The 15,644-nt window shown below is 47.5% G+C and overlaps 1 protein-coding gene across 5 annotated transcripts in view; it reads left to right on the forward strand.

Moving 5' to 3' along the window:
* The window catches only part of Sb (serine proteinase stubble), an 81,584-nt gene that overhangs the window by 64,334 nt on the left and 1,606 nt on the right, over positions 1-15,644 (forward strand). For all 5 annotated transcript variants that reach the window (XM_069325356.1, XM_045745224.2, XM_045745223.2 and 2 more), the window contains exons 4-7: positions 123-451; positions 6,232-6,424; positions 7,405-7,702; positions 8,299-8,424. In XM_069325356.1, the coding sequence (XP_069181457.1) occupies positions 123-451; positions 6,232-6,424; positions 7,405-7,702; positions 8,299-8,424 (946 nt within the window). The remainder of the gene's footprint in view (positions 1-122; positions 452-6,231; positions 6,425-7,404; positions 7,703-8,298; positions 8,425-15,644) is intronic.

The following is a 15,644-nucleotide window of genomic DNA, read 5'->3' on the forward strand; positions in this document are numbered from 1 at the left end:
CTATATGTTAGTAGTCTATTTGTTCACCATTGTCCTTTCTTGTAATCTTTAAATTGTCTAGTTTTATATATTATTCTTATTATTATTATTCCGGTATTATCATCTTAATTTCATTGCCACAGACCAACACGACCAACGTGGTGGATAGCACACACTACTCCCAGCGTGGATGACCGTATCCACAAGACTCATCCAACCTCTCCACCACCCGCCACTACCACACCACTATCAACCACCACTACCACACTACCTCCTACCACCACTCAACCACCCACCACCACACCCACCACCACCACTACCACAACTCAACCACCCACCACTACTACTACTACTACTACCACCACCACCACGACGATGGCACCTACCACTACCACCACTACCACTACCACCACCACCACAACACCGCCTCCTCCAGCAGGGCCTGTAGTGAGCAGCGCGCACACTAAACATCGTAAGTACAGTTTTACATGCAATTATCTTTTTATTATATTAAGATAAAAAAATAGCCTTAATCACTAGACTGCGCCAAACGTAAATAGACGTTTGGCGCTGTAGAAAACCAAGATAAGTTATGCTAATAAAGTCCTAAAATGAGTACAAACTGACGTATATGTGGCTAGTATCATCTAAAGTGAAGATACAACTTTATATATATATATATATATATATATATATATATATATATATATATATATGCGAACAAGCCTGAATGGTCCCCATATTATATATATATATATATATATATATATTTTATATATATATATATATATATATATATATATATATTTTATATATATATATATATATATATATATATTTATATATATTTATATATATATATATATATATATATATTTTATATATATATATATATATATATATATATATATATTTTATATATATATATATATATATATATATATATATATATATATATATATATATATATATATATATATATATATATATATATATATACTCTAGCTCTTGTTAGCAAGCTTGAAGCTTCCTTTCCCATAACTCTTCTTAATTAAGGCGTATCTTAATAGGCTTCATTGGAACACAATCCACCAATTGTGTAACTTTTTAAGTGCCCAATTAATGATGTTAATTGGTCAAGTGTCATTTCCATTTCAAGAAAGCGTCAAAACATGCAACATAACAGCTGTGTTTTGCTGTAGTTGAGGATCGAACCCTGTGAAGACTAGACACTGACAGGAGTGTCCTCTGACGCTCAGGGAACGGTCAGTCGAGGGCAGTCGAATTAGGTCAGTCGAGTTCTTATTCTTTTTACCATGGCGCTGTCCGTGGTAACCACCGTCGTCTACTCACGTCATGAACCTGTAAAATTGTTGACTTTCCGTGCTGTTATCGTGAAGATTTGTCCAGAAACCCCCCCCCCCTATAAATATTACGTTAGTGAGGCAATTTCCCTAAAGTAAGGTTGTTAAAATTGCGCAAGATTGTTGGTAGGTGGAAGCAGTTGGCGGTGGTTCAGTAGTTGATGGTTTTTGAGGGGTAGTTTGGCGGCAGTTGTTGGTAGTTGACGACGATATCTCTCGTTAGGCATTATTGGTGTGTGTGTGGGGGGGGGGGGGGGGGAGGGCTGGCGTGGTTGGAGGTGAATGTGGGTCGGTAACAGCTGAACAACACCGCCTGCTTGTCTGACCACAACGTCAATTACAAGCTAACTACCAACACAGACCCTGTACTGGACGACACAACCTTGTCCCATACTAGGTACCCCATACCTGCCTGGCTCTCTCTCTCTCTCTCTGTCTCTCTCTCTCTCTCTCTCTCTCTCTCTCTCTCTCTCTCTCTCTCTCTCTCTCTCTCTCTCTCTCTCTCTCTCTCTCTCTCTCTCTCTCTCTCCCCTCTTGTCTCATATTGTCTCAAAATGGGGGTCCAACCAATTGGGGTGGACGGTAGAGCAACGGTCTCGCTTCATGCTGGTCGGCGTTCAATCCCCCCGACCGTTCACAAGTGGTTGGGCACCATTCCTTTCCCCCCGTCCCATCCCTAATCCTTATCCTGACCCCCTTCCCAGAGCTATATAGTCGTAATGTCTTGGTGCTTTCCCTTAACACTTTCCTCCTTCCCTCTCTCCCTCTTTACGTCCTCTGTTTCTCTCCCTCTTTATGTCTACTTACCTCCCTCCTTCCGCTTCGTCTTCTCACTTTCTTATTAAAATCTTCTCTCACATGTTTCACTCTCTTCAATCATTCGCCATTTTCTTTCACCTTGTATTCTTCTTCTGTTCCTCTTCTTTTTTGTATTCTTCCCATCCTCTTCCTTCTCCCCTTCAGTCCCGTATTAACTTTGGGTTGTTAATGCCTGAGAGTTCTGCCCCATCACCCCATCACTCACACAGTGGGAAGGGAATTGTCAGGGGGGAAAGTGCCAAGCCATTACGACTATATAGCACTTGGAAGGGGTCAGGATAAGGCTTTGGGATAGGACGGAGGGGAAAGGAATGGTGTCCAACCACTTGTGGACGGTCGGGGGATTGAACGCCGACCAGCATAAAGCGAGACCGTCGCTCTACCGTCCACCCCAAGTGGTTGGACACACAGTTGCTTAAGTAGACATGAGAAGAGCCACACACACCAGTCATCAACTTCTTAAAAACCTTCTTATCATGGCGGAATGTCCCCAAGAAGCTTGGCTATTAAGTCAATAGGTCTATCGTCCCATTACGTGGATAGAAACTATAGAAACATAATATATTATTCCTATATTAATACAGCAGAGACCGGTAGGTAGAAATGTGTCATTTACAAGGAGCAAGATGCTCTAGTTGAATGAGAAGCCTATAGAACATCCCTCTTTATCTCATGTGGTAACTTTGCAGAAAAGAGACAATTCCAGCTTCTATCACCCCCAAATGTCACCAATATATATCTATATGTTGTCTAAGACCATCTGAAGGTTTCTGGTATTGTCGTGGACCAGCTGGACGTCCACTGGAAGCTTTGAGCGAGATTGTGGAACCGTGCGTGAGCGGCCTGGTGTGTGTGTGTGTGTGTGTGTGTGTGTGTGTGTGTGTGTGTGTGTGTGTGTGTGTGTGTGTGTGTGTGTGTGTGTGTGTGTGTGGCAGTTTCTGGGTTAATGGCACTGTGCCAGCTCTCCAGCATCAGCTTAGATGATTGTTTGCCTTTCTCCCTCTTGTTTCTTGGAGGTACTTGGTGATCTGTGGAGACGTCTTGAGCTCGGAGAGTCTCTCTCTCTCTCTCTCTCTCTCTCTCTCTCTCTCTCTCTCTCTCTCTCTCTCTCTCTCTCTCTCTCTCTCTCTCTCTCTCTCTCTCTCTCTCTCTCTCTGTGCTCTTGGTAGGTACGTAGGTACTTCTTGTAAGGAACTGCTGTCCAAAGTAGGCCAATTCTATTTTCTTGTACAATAGCTCTGTTATTACTATATTATCCAGTAGATCTATTATCCAATAGAGCTATTATCCAATAGATATATTTATCTGGAGTGACTCAGTGGGTCAGCTGTTCACAGTGTTGGAGAAAGCTCTTGTTGAATTTGCTTGTTTGTGTTCTGCTTTGCTCAAGTAAACTTTGCTTGGTGTTGTCGTGCGCACGCGCGTGTGTGTGTGTGTGAGGTGCCAGAGTGATGGGGGGAGAGGGGTACTTTCACTGGCACACCTGACTGGGAAGGTGTGAGAGAACTTATGCCACGTATATGGCACCAAATATGACACACCCCGTGACACTTGATGACTTCTCTATCCCCCACCCCCACCCCGACTTGCACATACCCAGCGTCCGTGTCCGTATATTCTGTGTCCTCGGACACTGGTTACGGACACCCGTGATGGGAGCGTCTGTGGGGCCGTGATGGACCCGTCCGTGGGGCCGTGATGGGTGTGTTCGTGGGGCCGTGATGGGCGCGTCTGTGGGGCCGTGATGGACCCGTCCGTGGGGCCGTGATGGGCGCGTCCGTGGGGCCGTGATGGGCGCGTCCGTGGGGCCGTGATGGACCCGTCCGTGGGGCCGTGATGGACCCGTCCGTGGGGCCGTGATGGACCCGTCCGTGGGGCCGTGATGGACCCGTCCGTGGGGCCGTGGTTGAAACAGCTGTCGCAAGGTGGACGTGATCTTCGGACCACTTTCTACGCCCCCTTTCTGACCACGGCTACTGTAGCCAGCTACTGTTGCTCCCGCACTGCAGCAACAGGCCGAGCAGCAGCTGCAGCAACAGTAGCAGCAGCACGTACAACAGTAGAAACGGCACGAACAACAGGACCAGAGACTGTTCGGACCGCAGCAACGGAGGTAATCACAACCTCAGAAGCCTCTGTTAAGAACAGCCAACAGACAACAGCAGCAGCGTCATCAACAGTCACATTACCAGACGCAGCAACAACAGTTAACACAACACACAACAGTACACAACAGAAATGAATACAGAACAATGATACAATAAAAGTAGAACATACGCTTGGGGGGGGGAAACTAAGGGGAAAAAAAAAAAAAAAGGTCCAATAAATGGGGTTAGTGAGAGAGGCAACTGAGAAAGCGGGAAGTGGACAGCAAACGGAAGACGGCGCCAGAAACTTGGAGTGATAGTAAGCTTGGAGTCGAGATAGCAACTTACGGGCTATTCATGCCCGTGCCGCCTCTTGGGTGGCTTAAACGCCATCAACATGTACTCACCTAGTTGTGCTTGCCGGGAGGTTTAGCTCTGGCTCTTTCGCCCCGCCTTTCAACTGTCACTCAACGGATATTTTGTTTTTTTTACACACACCTCCGGGAAGCAGCTTGTAGCAGCTGTCTAACTCCCAGGTACCTATTTACTGCTAGGTAACAGGGGGCATGAGGGTGAAAGAAACATTTTGCCCATTTCTCTCCACCTCCATCGGGGATCGAACCCGGAACCTCAGGGCTAACGAATCCGAAACGCTGTCCACCCAGCTGTCAGGCGCCCGAGTGTCACAATTGTGCGCTAAGTGCCAGTACTGTGCCCTAAGTGCCAGTACTGTGCCCTAAGTGCCAGTACTGTGTCCTAAGTGCCAGTACTGTGCCCTAAGTGCCAGTACTGTGCCCTAAGTGCCAGTACTGTGCCCTAAGTGCCAGTACTGTGCCCTAAGTGCCAGTACTGCACCCTAAGTGCCAGTACTGTGCCCTAAGTGCCAGTACTGTGCCCTAAGTGCCAGTACTGTGCCCTAAGTGCCAGTACTTTACTTTAAGTGTCACTACTGTGCCCTTGGTGATAAACACAAAAAAAAGTAACAGAAGAAATATATTAGAAAGTTTTCTCCATGCGGGTGGACCGCTTGTGTGACACGTCTGGCAGGTCAGGTGAGAGTGAGAGTGGCGACGCCCCGCGACACGTTGTCGTACCGCATAATTTAACACATCCCCGGGGGTGTTTGTGGGTGTTTTTATGTAACAAGTTCAGTCCCCTCAGGTTGTTCATTGATGATGTTGTTTAATTCAACATATTATGACATCAATGCACTTATGTGGGCGGGGAGAGGGGGTTAGGGGGGTAGGGGGGGGGGGGAGATCAGAGTTCCGTGCTAGGCTGTAGACAAATTTGAAAATTAAATTCTCTTCTTCATTTATCGCTCCGTCCAAAATCAAACCTTTTAGCCTAACCAGCTACGTACAGAATCAACACCTAAAGTAACCTAAGTTCGTTCCGTATTAAAAAGTAGATATTGTGAGTCGTAGTTTGTCTCAATAGGTTGCATTTGTAACGTTAGTAAGGATATCGTTAGAAACGCGACCAGTTTGTCGAGAAGGGCCGCTGTAGCAGACCTTAGTCATTCTTATTTCCCATTCTGCGCTTGTAGTTTCACCCTTGTGTGTGTGCGTGTGTGTGTGTGTGTGTGTGTGTGTGTGTGTGTGTGTGTGTGTGTGCGTGTGTGTGTGTGTGTGTGTGTGTGTGTGTGTGTGTGTGTGTGTGTGTGTGTACTCACCTATTTGTGCTTGCGGGGGTTGAGCTTTGGCTCTTTGGTCCCGAAGAGTGTGTGTGTGTGTGTGTGTGTGTGTGTGTGTGTGTGTGTGTGTGTGTGTGTGTGTGTGTGTGTGTGTCTGTCTGTGTGTGTGTGTGTGTGTGTACTCGCCTATTTGTGCTTGCGGGGGTTGAGCTTTGGCTCTTTGGTCCCGAAGTGTGTGTGTGTGCTGCCAACTATTCTCTCTACTGCTAGAGTACGAGCCACTCTTATCAACTCTTCCCAAGTGCCCAGAGTGCCAGTAAGTAACTCCATTGTCTCCTGTCCACAGAGTGTGGGGTGCCAACGATGATGACCCAACCAGAGGGCCGGATCGTGAACGGGACCAACGCCAGGTTCGGGGAGTGGCCGTGGCAGGTCTCCGTCAGGAGGACCAGTTTCTTCGGGTTCTCCTCGACACATCGATGTGGAGGAGCACTGCTCAATGACCAGTGGGTCGCCACTGCTGGCCACTGTGTTGACGAGTGAGTGAAACACATCCATCCCCCCCCCTGCCACCTACACCTGCTTAACATGTGCCTAACACACCTGCATCTCACCTGAAGTCACCTCGAGACAACCACCTCTCCAGTCAAGTACATCTGCTACCTACACCTCCTTTGTAGTTTGCGGGCTCGCCATAGACCGTGCTATATGGACACTTTGTCCTGAGTAGCTAAATCTTTAACAACAACACATCCTTTGTACACCTGTTACATCTTGCTGTAATACACTCAGCTGCCTCAGACACGTCCTACCTATTTTATTGTAAAAAAAAAATACTCACGTAAACCCCCCCCCCTCCTAACTGTAGGTCAAACTAGGCAATTACCTTGAGAGATCAAAGTACAGCTTCACGGGTCGGACTTGGCACTGACTGGAGGTGTCAAGGAAGACACTGTGATTCCCTTAATCATGGATATATATATATATATATATATATATATATATATATATATATATATATATATATATATATATATATATATATATATATATGTGTGTGTGTGTGTATATCACGAAAATAAACACGTGATTAAGAATGTGACAATGTCAGACCACGGAGGAAAATGAAACAGGAATTTCCTTAAGTACTTTCGTATATTAAATATACGAAATTGTATATACTTATTATAAATATACTTATACTTATACTTATAAGTATATACTTATACTTATAAGTATATTATAAATATACTTATTTGATTCCTTCTGAAGATGTATTTAATATACGAAAGTACTTAAGGAAATTCCTGTTTCATTTTCCTCCGTGGTCTGACATTGTCATATATATATATATATCACTGATCTTGGGGGCCTTCGTCCTTGGCACCACGGTCACCTGGCACCACAAGAACGACCCGACGGTCCTGTCGGCTCACTTTCCTCAGTGAAGAAAGGCTAGCGTCTCTACCTTTTTAACGTAGATGCCTAACACCTTTATCTTCTCTCGTTCTCACAACAGCCTGTTGACGTCACAAATCCGGATCCGGGTCGGAGAGTACGACTTCTCGTCCGTGATGGAGCCGTTCCCGTACGTGGAGCGGGCGGTGAAGCGCAAGGCCGTGCATCCCAAGTACAACTTCTTCACGTACGAGTACGATCTGGCGCTGGTGCAGATGACGGAGGTACTGGAGTTCCAGCCGCACATTGCGCCCATTTGTCTGCCGGGGAACAACGACCTCCTGATAGGCGAGAGGGCTACAGTGACCGGCTGGGGCCGGCTGTCTGAGCATGGCCGGTTGCCCTCTATCCTGCAGAAGGTACGGTAGAGACGGGAGGTATGCCCTGAGAAGGGGGGGGATGCCCTGAGGAGGGAGAGGGATATGCCATTGAATCATTAAAAAATAATGCTGAGAAAATGGCAAGGTTTACAAGAGACAAAGAGAAAAAAAGAACAGTTTAGTGTCCTCATTCTGAGCCTATGAGAGGCTGTTTAGCGCTCACCTCATTGTGATCCTCTGGGAGGCAGTTTAGGGTGGCCCTCATACTCATCCTGTGAGCAGTTGAACAAAGAACTTGCTGAAATTATAACTGCTACGGGCTGAAACTGGTTGTCAGTGGCCGTGTTCACCTGTCCAATATTGTGTCTAATGTTGCTTAGGCTTTTAGACAATATTTGTCATGATATTTCAATGCTAGACATGTTTCCTGCACGTTTAATGGTTGCTTGTTTTCTATTTAATGCAATTTGTCTACCCACGCTTTACCCTGTGTCTGTGATACCCCAGCCCTAAGATACCCCAGCCCCAAAGATACCCCAGCCCCAAGATACCCAAGCCTTAAGATACCCCAACCCTAAGATACCCCAACCCTACGACACAGTAGCCCCATAATAATGAAGTGTGGTGTTCCGCAGGGTTCGGTGCCCATCGTAAGCAACAGCAAGTGTAAAGATATGTTCTTGAAGGGCGGGCGGCGGGAACACATCCCGGAGATCTTCCTGTGTGCTGGCTACGAGAAGGGCGGCATCGACTCCTGCCAGGTACTGTCCTCTGTGTGTGTGTGTGTGTGTGTGTGTGTGTGTGTGTGTGTGTGTGTGTGCTAGAAGGTTGGGCCTCAGCTGCTGGGCACCGTCTACGGTAGGTGGCCACGTGTTGCGGTGGCGCCTGATCTTAGTGTTGTGAAGCCTCAACCACCTGTCCTTCCACTTAGTTCATTATGCTCCTTCATGTTACCCCTCAAAGCAAGGCTGCTTTTCGGTGAGTGTTGCGTCACCGTGTTGCGTCAGGTGAGTGTTGCGTCAGGGAAGTGTTGCGTCATTGTAATACCTCGAGTGTTATTGGGTTTGCCCTGGAACGCGGTTTGTCTGTCAGTTTACAACCAGGTCCCCCCAGTTACTGGTGGGGTGAAGTGTTGGTGTCCGATCGTCCGTACTTGACCAGGGCTCGAACCCCGGGCGATATCGTCCTCGATAACACAGACCATGTGCTCGGTAATCCAGTCACCAAACCCCCTTCTCCCCCCCTGTTTATGAATAAATACAACTTTACACACGTCTCAACCGGCGACGTTCGAACATTTCTCGGAACAGTGCTTCACTGACGACCTCCGTTCGAACCGAACCCCGGGCAAGGGTTGCTCTTCAACCCCCCCCCTCCCACCACAAGCACCAGCTGGCTAGGGGGTTTAAACCCCGAAATGGGTTTGAAATTAAGACATGTTATTTGGGAATGGTTTCTTATCCTAATGTCACTGAGGAGGAGAGGAAAGAAGGAGTAGGAGGAGGAGAAAGAGAATAATCAGCTTGTGTTATGATGCTTTCCATCTCGTCTCGCCCTAGTTACCGCAAGGCGGGTGTGGTGGGGGTGTGGGGGTGATGGAGGGGGGGTTTGAGGATGTAGGGGTTGAGAGCCTTGAGGGAGGGGATGGAGGGGGGGTTTGAGGATGTAGGGGTTGAGAGCCTTGAGGGAGGGGATGGAGGGGGGGTTTGAGGATGTAGGGGTTGAGAGCCTTGAGGGAGGGGATGGAGGGGGGGTTTGAGGATGTAGGGGTTGAGAGCCTTGAGGGAGGGGATGGAGGGGGGGTTTGAGGATGTAGGGGTTGAGAGCCTTGAGGGAGGGGATGGAGGGAGGGTTTGAGGATGTAGGGGTTGAGAGCCTTGAGGGAGGGGATGGAGGGGGGGTTTGAGGATGTAGGGGTTGAGAGCCTTGAGGGAGGGGATGGAGGGGGGGTTTGAGGATGTAGGGGTTGAGAGCCTTGAGGGAGGGGGGGGCCTTCTAAGTCGCCTGGAACGGGCGGATGGAACAGAGGGCCGGAAGCGCCCCCCAACTCTCTCTCTCTCTCTCTCCCAAGTGTCTGGGCCAACTCCGTGAGTGGGCTGTTGGCTCCTGTGCCTCCTCCTCCGTGTATAATTAAGACGGCACTAAGCGTGTTGCAGTTATCGCTGTTTTGGTACCGGTTCGAGTCCCGCAATTACCACTTTTTTTGATGGCGTTATCCGTGCTGCAATCATCATGGTCGGCAAGTTTAAAAAAAAAGTTTTGCAATTAAAGTTTTGTTGTTGCTTTTTTTGTTGCTCAGCAAATTAAATAAAGAAAACTTTATTTATAAATGGCTATAACTTTATAATTAAGTTTACACAATACGTATCGGGAAGACCTCAGTTAAGAGTTGAGACTTGACTTGAGTAAACCATCGACTTGAGAATGGTCCAGGACGGACCGAAATGTCGTCGTCCCTTCACCTTCTAGTGTGTGGTCTGGTCAACAAGACCTCAGTTTTTAAGACATGTTACGTGGCTTAACATAACTGCCCAACAGGCTCCGTGTTGAGGTCTTCTCAATGAGTGTACTTCTGTTACTGTTGAAGTATACTCCTTGAGATGTTCTTGGTTTACACAGGTGGGTACAGGTGTAGACTCCTGTTAGAAGGCTAACAGCTTTCTCTTGCCATAGCTGAGTTTAACTCCCCCCCCCCCTGGAACACGACTCGTCAAACTGTTTAACGAGCGGGTACCCAATTACTGATTCTGTGAAAAGTACTTACCTAATTGAGTTTGCAGGACCTAGCTTCAGCGCCTGGGCCCCGCCTTTCTGAATAACATGTCAACTACTGCAGTGACTCCCAACTCTCATTCGTTTCTGGTAATATGTGGAGTTAAATCTATAGATAGAGGCAGATCCTGCTACTTGCTACATATACAACATACACCCTTGAGTATTTTATATGTCTGAATCATATCGCCTCCATTTTTGTGTCCGTATTCATTATTTTCATTTCCCTGGGTTTATATCTGTGGCTACTCCTAGATGAACAAATTCATAAGGGCCGTGACGAGGATTCGAACCTGCGTCCGGGAGCATCCCAGACACTACTCCTAGATTATTTCTTTACCTGTTCATTTTAGTTCCTCCTTCTCATATTGTATTATTCCACCGGCCTTCTTATTCCTGTTTACGTAATGTAGATCTTTGTCCGAGCCTGTCTGTAACTTGTCCAAGTCTTCCTTGGAGCCTCATGTTGTCCGAGCTCCTCCTCACCGTCCTCGACAGTTTGAGGTCATCAACAAGGAGCAGCTCCAAAGTAGGAGGTCCATCAGTCATTGATGTACACTGGGAATAGCACAGGTCTCAGCACTGAACCTTGTAGCACTCCACTAGTGGCGTTTTTCCTAGTTTAATTTACTGATTCTATTTGTTCCCTATTTCTTAGCCAGGTTCCCTACCCACTCTATTACTCTACCAATTTCTCTAGTAATTTTTTTTTTTTTTAGTTTTTACAAGAACGTCTTTGGTGAGGCAGTGTTAGGTGTTGGTGGTGGGTGTTGGTGGTGGGTGTTGGTGGTGGGTGTTGGTGGCCGGTGTTGGTGGTGGGTGTTGGTGGTGGGTGTTGGTGGTGGGTGTTGGTGGCCGGTGTTGGTGGTGGGTGTTGGTGGTGGGTGTTGGTGGCCGGTGTTGGTGGCCGGTGTTGGTGGTGGGTGTTGGTGGTGGGTGTTGGTGGCCGGTGTTGGTGGCCGGTGTTGGTGGTGGGTGTTGGTGGCCGGTGTTGGTGGTGGGTGTTGGTGGCCGGTGTTGGTGGCCGCCACCAACACCGGCCATCGCCCGTAACATATACCACTCCACAAAAGAGGTTCTAGCCTTAGACATGTGATCATGTGCGGTGAGCAAGCCTCTTTAACACACAAGTCTATCTGTCCCCCAGTCGTAGTGGACTTGATATATATATTCAGTTATCATCATCATTATCATCTTTAATAATTGTACCAGAATTAAATAATGCGTTAATATCATTAGACAAATTTCTGCTGCTGGTATTATCAGTATTAAACAGAAAGCTGTTGAAGCCTCAGTATTACCGCTGGTAATAACAGTACCAGCAGCAGCAGCAGCAGCAGCAGCAGCAGCAGAATTGACAGGAGTAATTTCAAGATGTGACTTAAAACCATCAAGACACGAACCCAGCTGGAAGTGAAGGAGTGGTGGAGACTCAAGACGGTGGCTCCAGCGCACCCATTACACCACCACACTTGTCTTGAAGACAATGGTAGTCCTGTTAGTGTGGTGTAGAGAGGTGAATGTTGCCACCGGAGGCCGCTAGTTTATTGTGCATCCCCATACTCATCCTGTGAGCGGTAGCGCAAAAAAGGATTACAGAGGGCACAAAAGGTCTTTATCAGACCTCAACGGAGATTGTTACATAAACAGTTTCATCTATTCTTCACACCTTATAATTACAATGTCAGCTAGTTACAGAGAATGTTCTGTTTCAAGAGCTATATATTTACAGTAAGTCATTATATATTTATGGTGGATCTTATCACTAATACATAATTGTTTCAGCAATGGAGATATTACAGAGTCATAGGGGAGCTGCTGTTTATTATTAGTCTTCACAATACACTACTTGTTTCTTAATCTCATGTTTCGTTTATCTACTGGGAGCGAAATATGGATACAGTGCAAGGATTTCAGGTATTGTATCCTTAGCAATAAAATAGGTTGCCAGAGCATACAATGTGAGTTTAGATTTATCTCAAAATGGGTATAGGGATGATAGGTGGCCCCAGGGGCGCTGGGGGGAGCTTGGGGACATCTTGATGGGGCGAGAATGGGGGGGGGGGAGGAGGGTGAAAATGATGAGAGATTTGGCACTGAGGAAACTAGTAGGTGTCAGTGGTAGTGGTGGTGGTGGTAGTGTGGTGGTGGTTGTGTTGGTGCAGCAGTGGTGACAGTGTGGTAGTGGTGGTGGTGGTACAGTGTAGTGGTGGTGGTGGTGGTGCAGTAGGGAGATAATAGGAAACATTACGTGTAGTTTACCTGTAGGAGGGAGAAGGGCCGACACCGCACCTCTCTACCTAGCGGTCACTGACACCCGGTAGTGGTGTAGCCTTGGTGGGGCTACGGTATACCTGTAGCCCCCTGGACATGAAGGGTCTACGATACACCAGTAGCCCCTGGCCATGAAGGGACTACGGTACACCTGTAGCCCCTGGCCATGAAGGGACTACGGTACACCTGTAGCCCCTGGACATGAAGGGACTACGGTACACCTGTAGCCCCTGGCCATGAAGGGACTACGGTACACCTGTAGCCCCTGGACATGAAGGGACTACGGTACACCTGTAGCCCCTGGACATGAAGGGACTACGGTACACCTGTAGCCCCTGGACATGAAGGGACTACGGTACACCTGTAGCCCCTGGACATGAAGGGACTACGGTACACCTGTAGCCCCTGGACATGAAGGGACTACGGTACACCTGTAGCCCCCTGGACATGAAGGGTCTACGATACACCAGTAGCCCCTGGCCATGAAGGGACTACGGTACACCTGTAGCCCCTGGACATGAAGGGACTACGGTACACCTGTAGCCCCTGGCCATGAAGGGACTACGGTACACCTGTAGCCCCTGGCCATGAAGGGACTACGGTACACCTGTAGCCCCTGGACATGAAGGGACTACGGTACACCTGTAGCCCTGAAAAGTAGCCTAGTCTCCTACCTGAAGGTAATTTTTCTCTTCCTATTTACCTTGAGCACTAATCTTATCCTTTCTTCATTTTCCTCTTGTCTCCTCAACATTTCATCTCTCCTGCCCTTACCTTTCCACCACCCTCCCTTCTACCATGTCTTCCCCTTCCACACACCCCCTTCCAGCCTCATCTCCCGTTCGACAGCATCAGTTCACCAGCTGTTGTCTGGAACCATCTGGCAAATCTCTTGAAAAAAGGATGTTATGGAGCAGAGATTAGTGCATGGGGGCGCTGGGTTGAGGGTGGATGGAGGAGAGGGAGAGAGAGGTAGCTGGAGCTCTGAGGGAAGAATAAGGGGATAAGGGAAGTACACATCTTGTAAAGAGAGTTGAAGTTGAAAGGTGAAAGTTCCTCCAGCTTTTGCTTGCAGTTGTTAATTGGAAAGTTGTGTGTGTGTGTGCGTGTGTTTGATTGTAACTAAGGCTGTTGTGTGTGTGTGTGTGTGTGAGAGATAAGCTGGAGCAAGAGGGGTGGTAGGGGACAATGTAGAATCGTCCATGTCATGGTCATGTCTCCGCTTTTTTTGGTATTATTTGATTTAGGATCTAATAGACGATGCATATTAATGACACAGGTCTGTAGGTTATTGCCTCCTGTCAATCCCCTTTTCATCCATATCACTATAACATTAGCCGTCTTCCAGCGGTTTGGCAGTTCTCCCTCTCTCTCTCTAGTGAAGTATTGTGCTTCATAAAAGAAAGATTTCTCCAAGTTTGTGCTGTGTTTTTTTAGCATCCACGGGGGAGATTTTGTCTGCTCCTACAGCTGCATCATATTGTGATCCTCAAGCTCATCTGAACCTCAAGATGCTCAGATGAACCTCATCTTGCAGCTGCCATCTTGCTTGGTCTCCTACTCAAGGGCGAACTGCCCTCAACCTCTCAGTACTGCTCAAGTTGTACTTTTGCCCATTTCCTGGAAGCTAGTGTCTAATGCCTCACATATTGTCGGTGCCCAGACCCGCGTGGCCCGAGACCGTACAAAGTTGTGAACAAAGGTGGGAGGGAACAGTGTGTGTGTGCTTGTCTGCTGAGTATGAGCTTCAGCTCTCGGGCCCGATTACTTACGTGAAGGCGTAGGAACTACACCCTCCCCCCCCCCTCGTGTAGGTGGGTGTAGTGGACCAGGCCAAGAGGACGTACATTGAAACTACACACAGTTTAGCCAGGTAGATATTAACGGCCACTTCAATTCAGCAGTAAATATGTGACATGCCATTTAAGGGCTTTTAAAATATTAACACTAAAACCCATGGTATCGACAGTGTACTGCTAGTTCTGGGGAATTATAGGCAAGAGGCGGGAACCGGAGCTGGAGATCATTCCCTGTAAGAACATATAGGTAGCTACGAACTGTAACAGCGTGGAGGTACCTGGCAACATAGCACTATTATCTCAGATTATGGTGTAGCGGATAGTGTGATGGTGGTGGGGGGGGGGGGGGGGGTGTGATGGGGAGGGGGGAGCAGAAGGTGATCTACGGCACTTGAATGATCTACACCCCCCCCTCCCCCATCCCGATCGTTCCCCCCCCACACCCCACTCAGTAACCTTTATATCACTCCCGTCCAGTTCCTCCAGTTGGCAGGAAGTTGACAGCCGTCAGTCAGGTCCTTGTCAACAGCCAATACAACGGCCACGTGGCTGTCACCCAAACAAGGACAACCACCACCATGCTTCCACAGTTGTGAAGGATAGATGAAATTATTAATGTAATAATCTCCGTTGAGGACTGATAAAAAGACCTTTTTGTACCCTCTGTAATCATTTTTGCGCTACCGCTCACAGGAAGAGTATGGGGTGCACAATAAACTAGCCGCCTCCGACGGCTACAAATCAAAATCAAAATCTTCCACGGGTGAAGTGAACACCACACACCCTCTACCATCTGTTACACCAACTCCTTCACGACGGCTCACAAGATGGAGGAAGGTGTTTTGAAAGACATTAATTGAAATGACCTCTATCAACATTGAATTGATTATACAACTCAATATTTACTATAAGAGTTGGAAGAACGCTGCTTGCTCGCGATAAACTATTTCGACACTAAACGCAGTTCCTTGAAAATTAGGAATATTGTCTATGGCTTTACACACCCACTTGGGAAGTGCTTGGCCTCTAGTTGACCAGACCACACACTAGAAGGTGATGGGACGACGACGTTGTTTCAGTCCGTCTTGGACCATTCTCAAGTCGATTGTGAGAATGACTTGAGAATGGTCCAGGAC

Source organism: Procambarus clarkii, chromosome 16, assembly GCF_040958095.1.
Source record: "Procambarus clarkii isolate CNS0578487 chromosome 16, FALCON_Pclarkii_2.0, whole genome shotgun sequence".
NCBI lineage: Eukaryota > Metazoa > Arthropoda > Malacostraca > Decapoda > Cambaridae > Procambarus > Procambarus clarkii.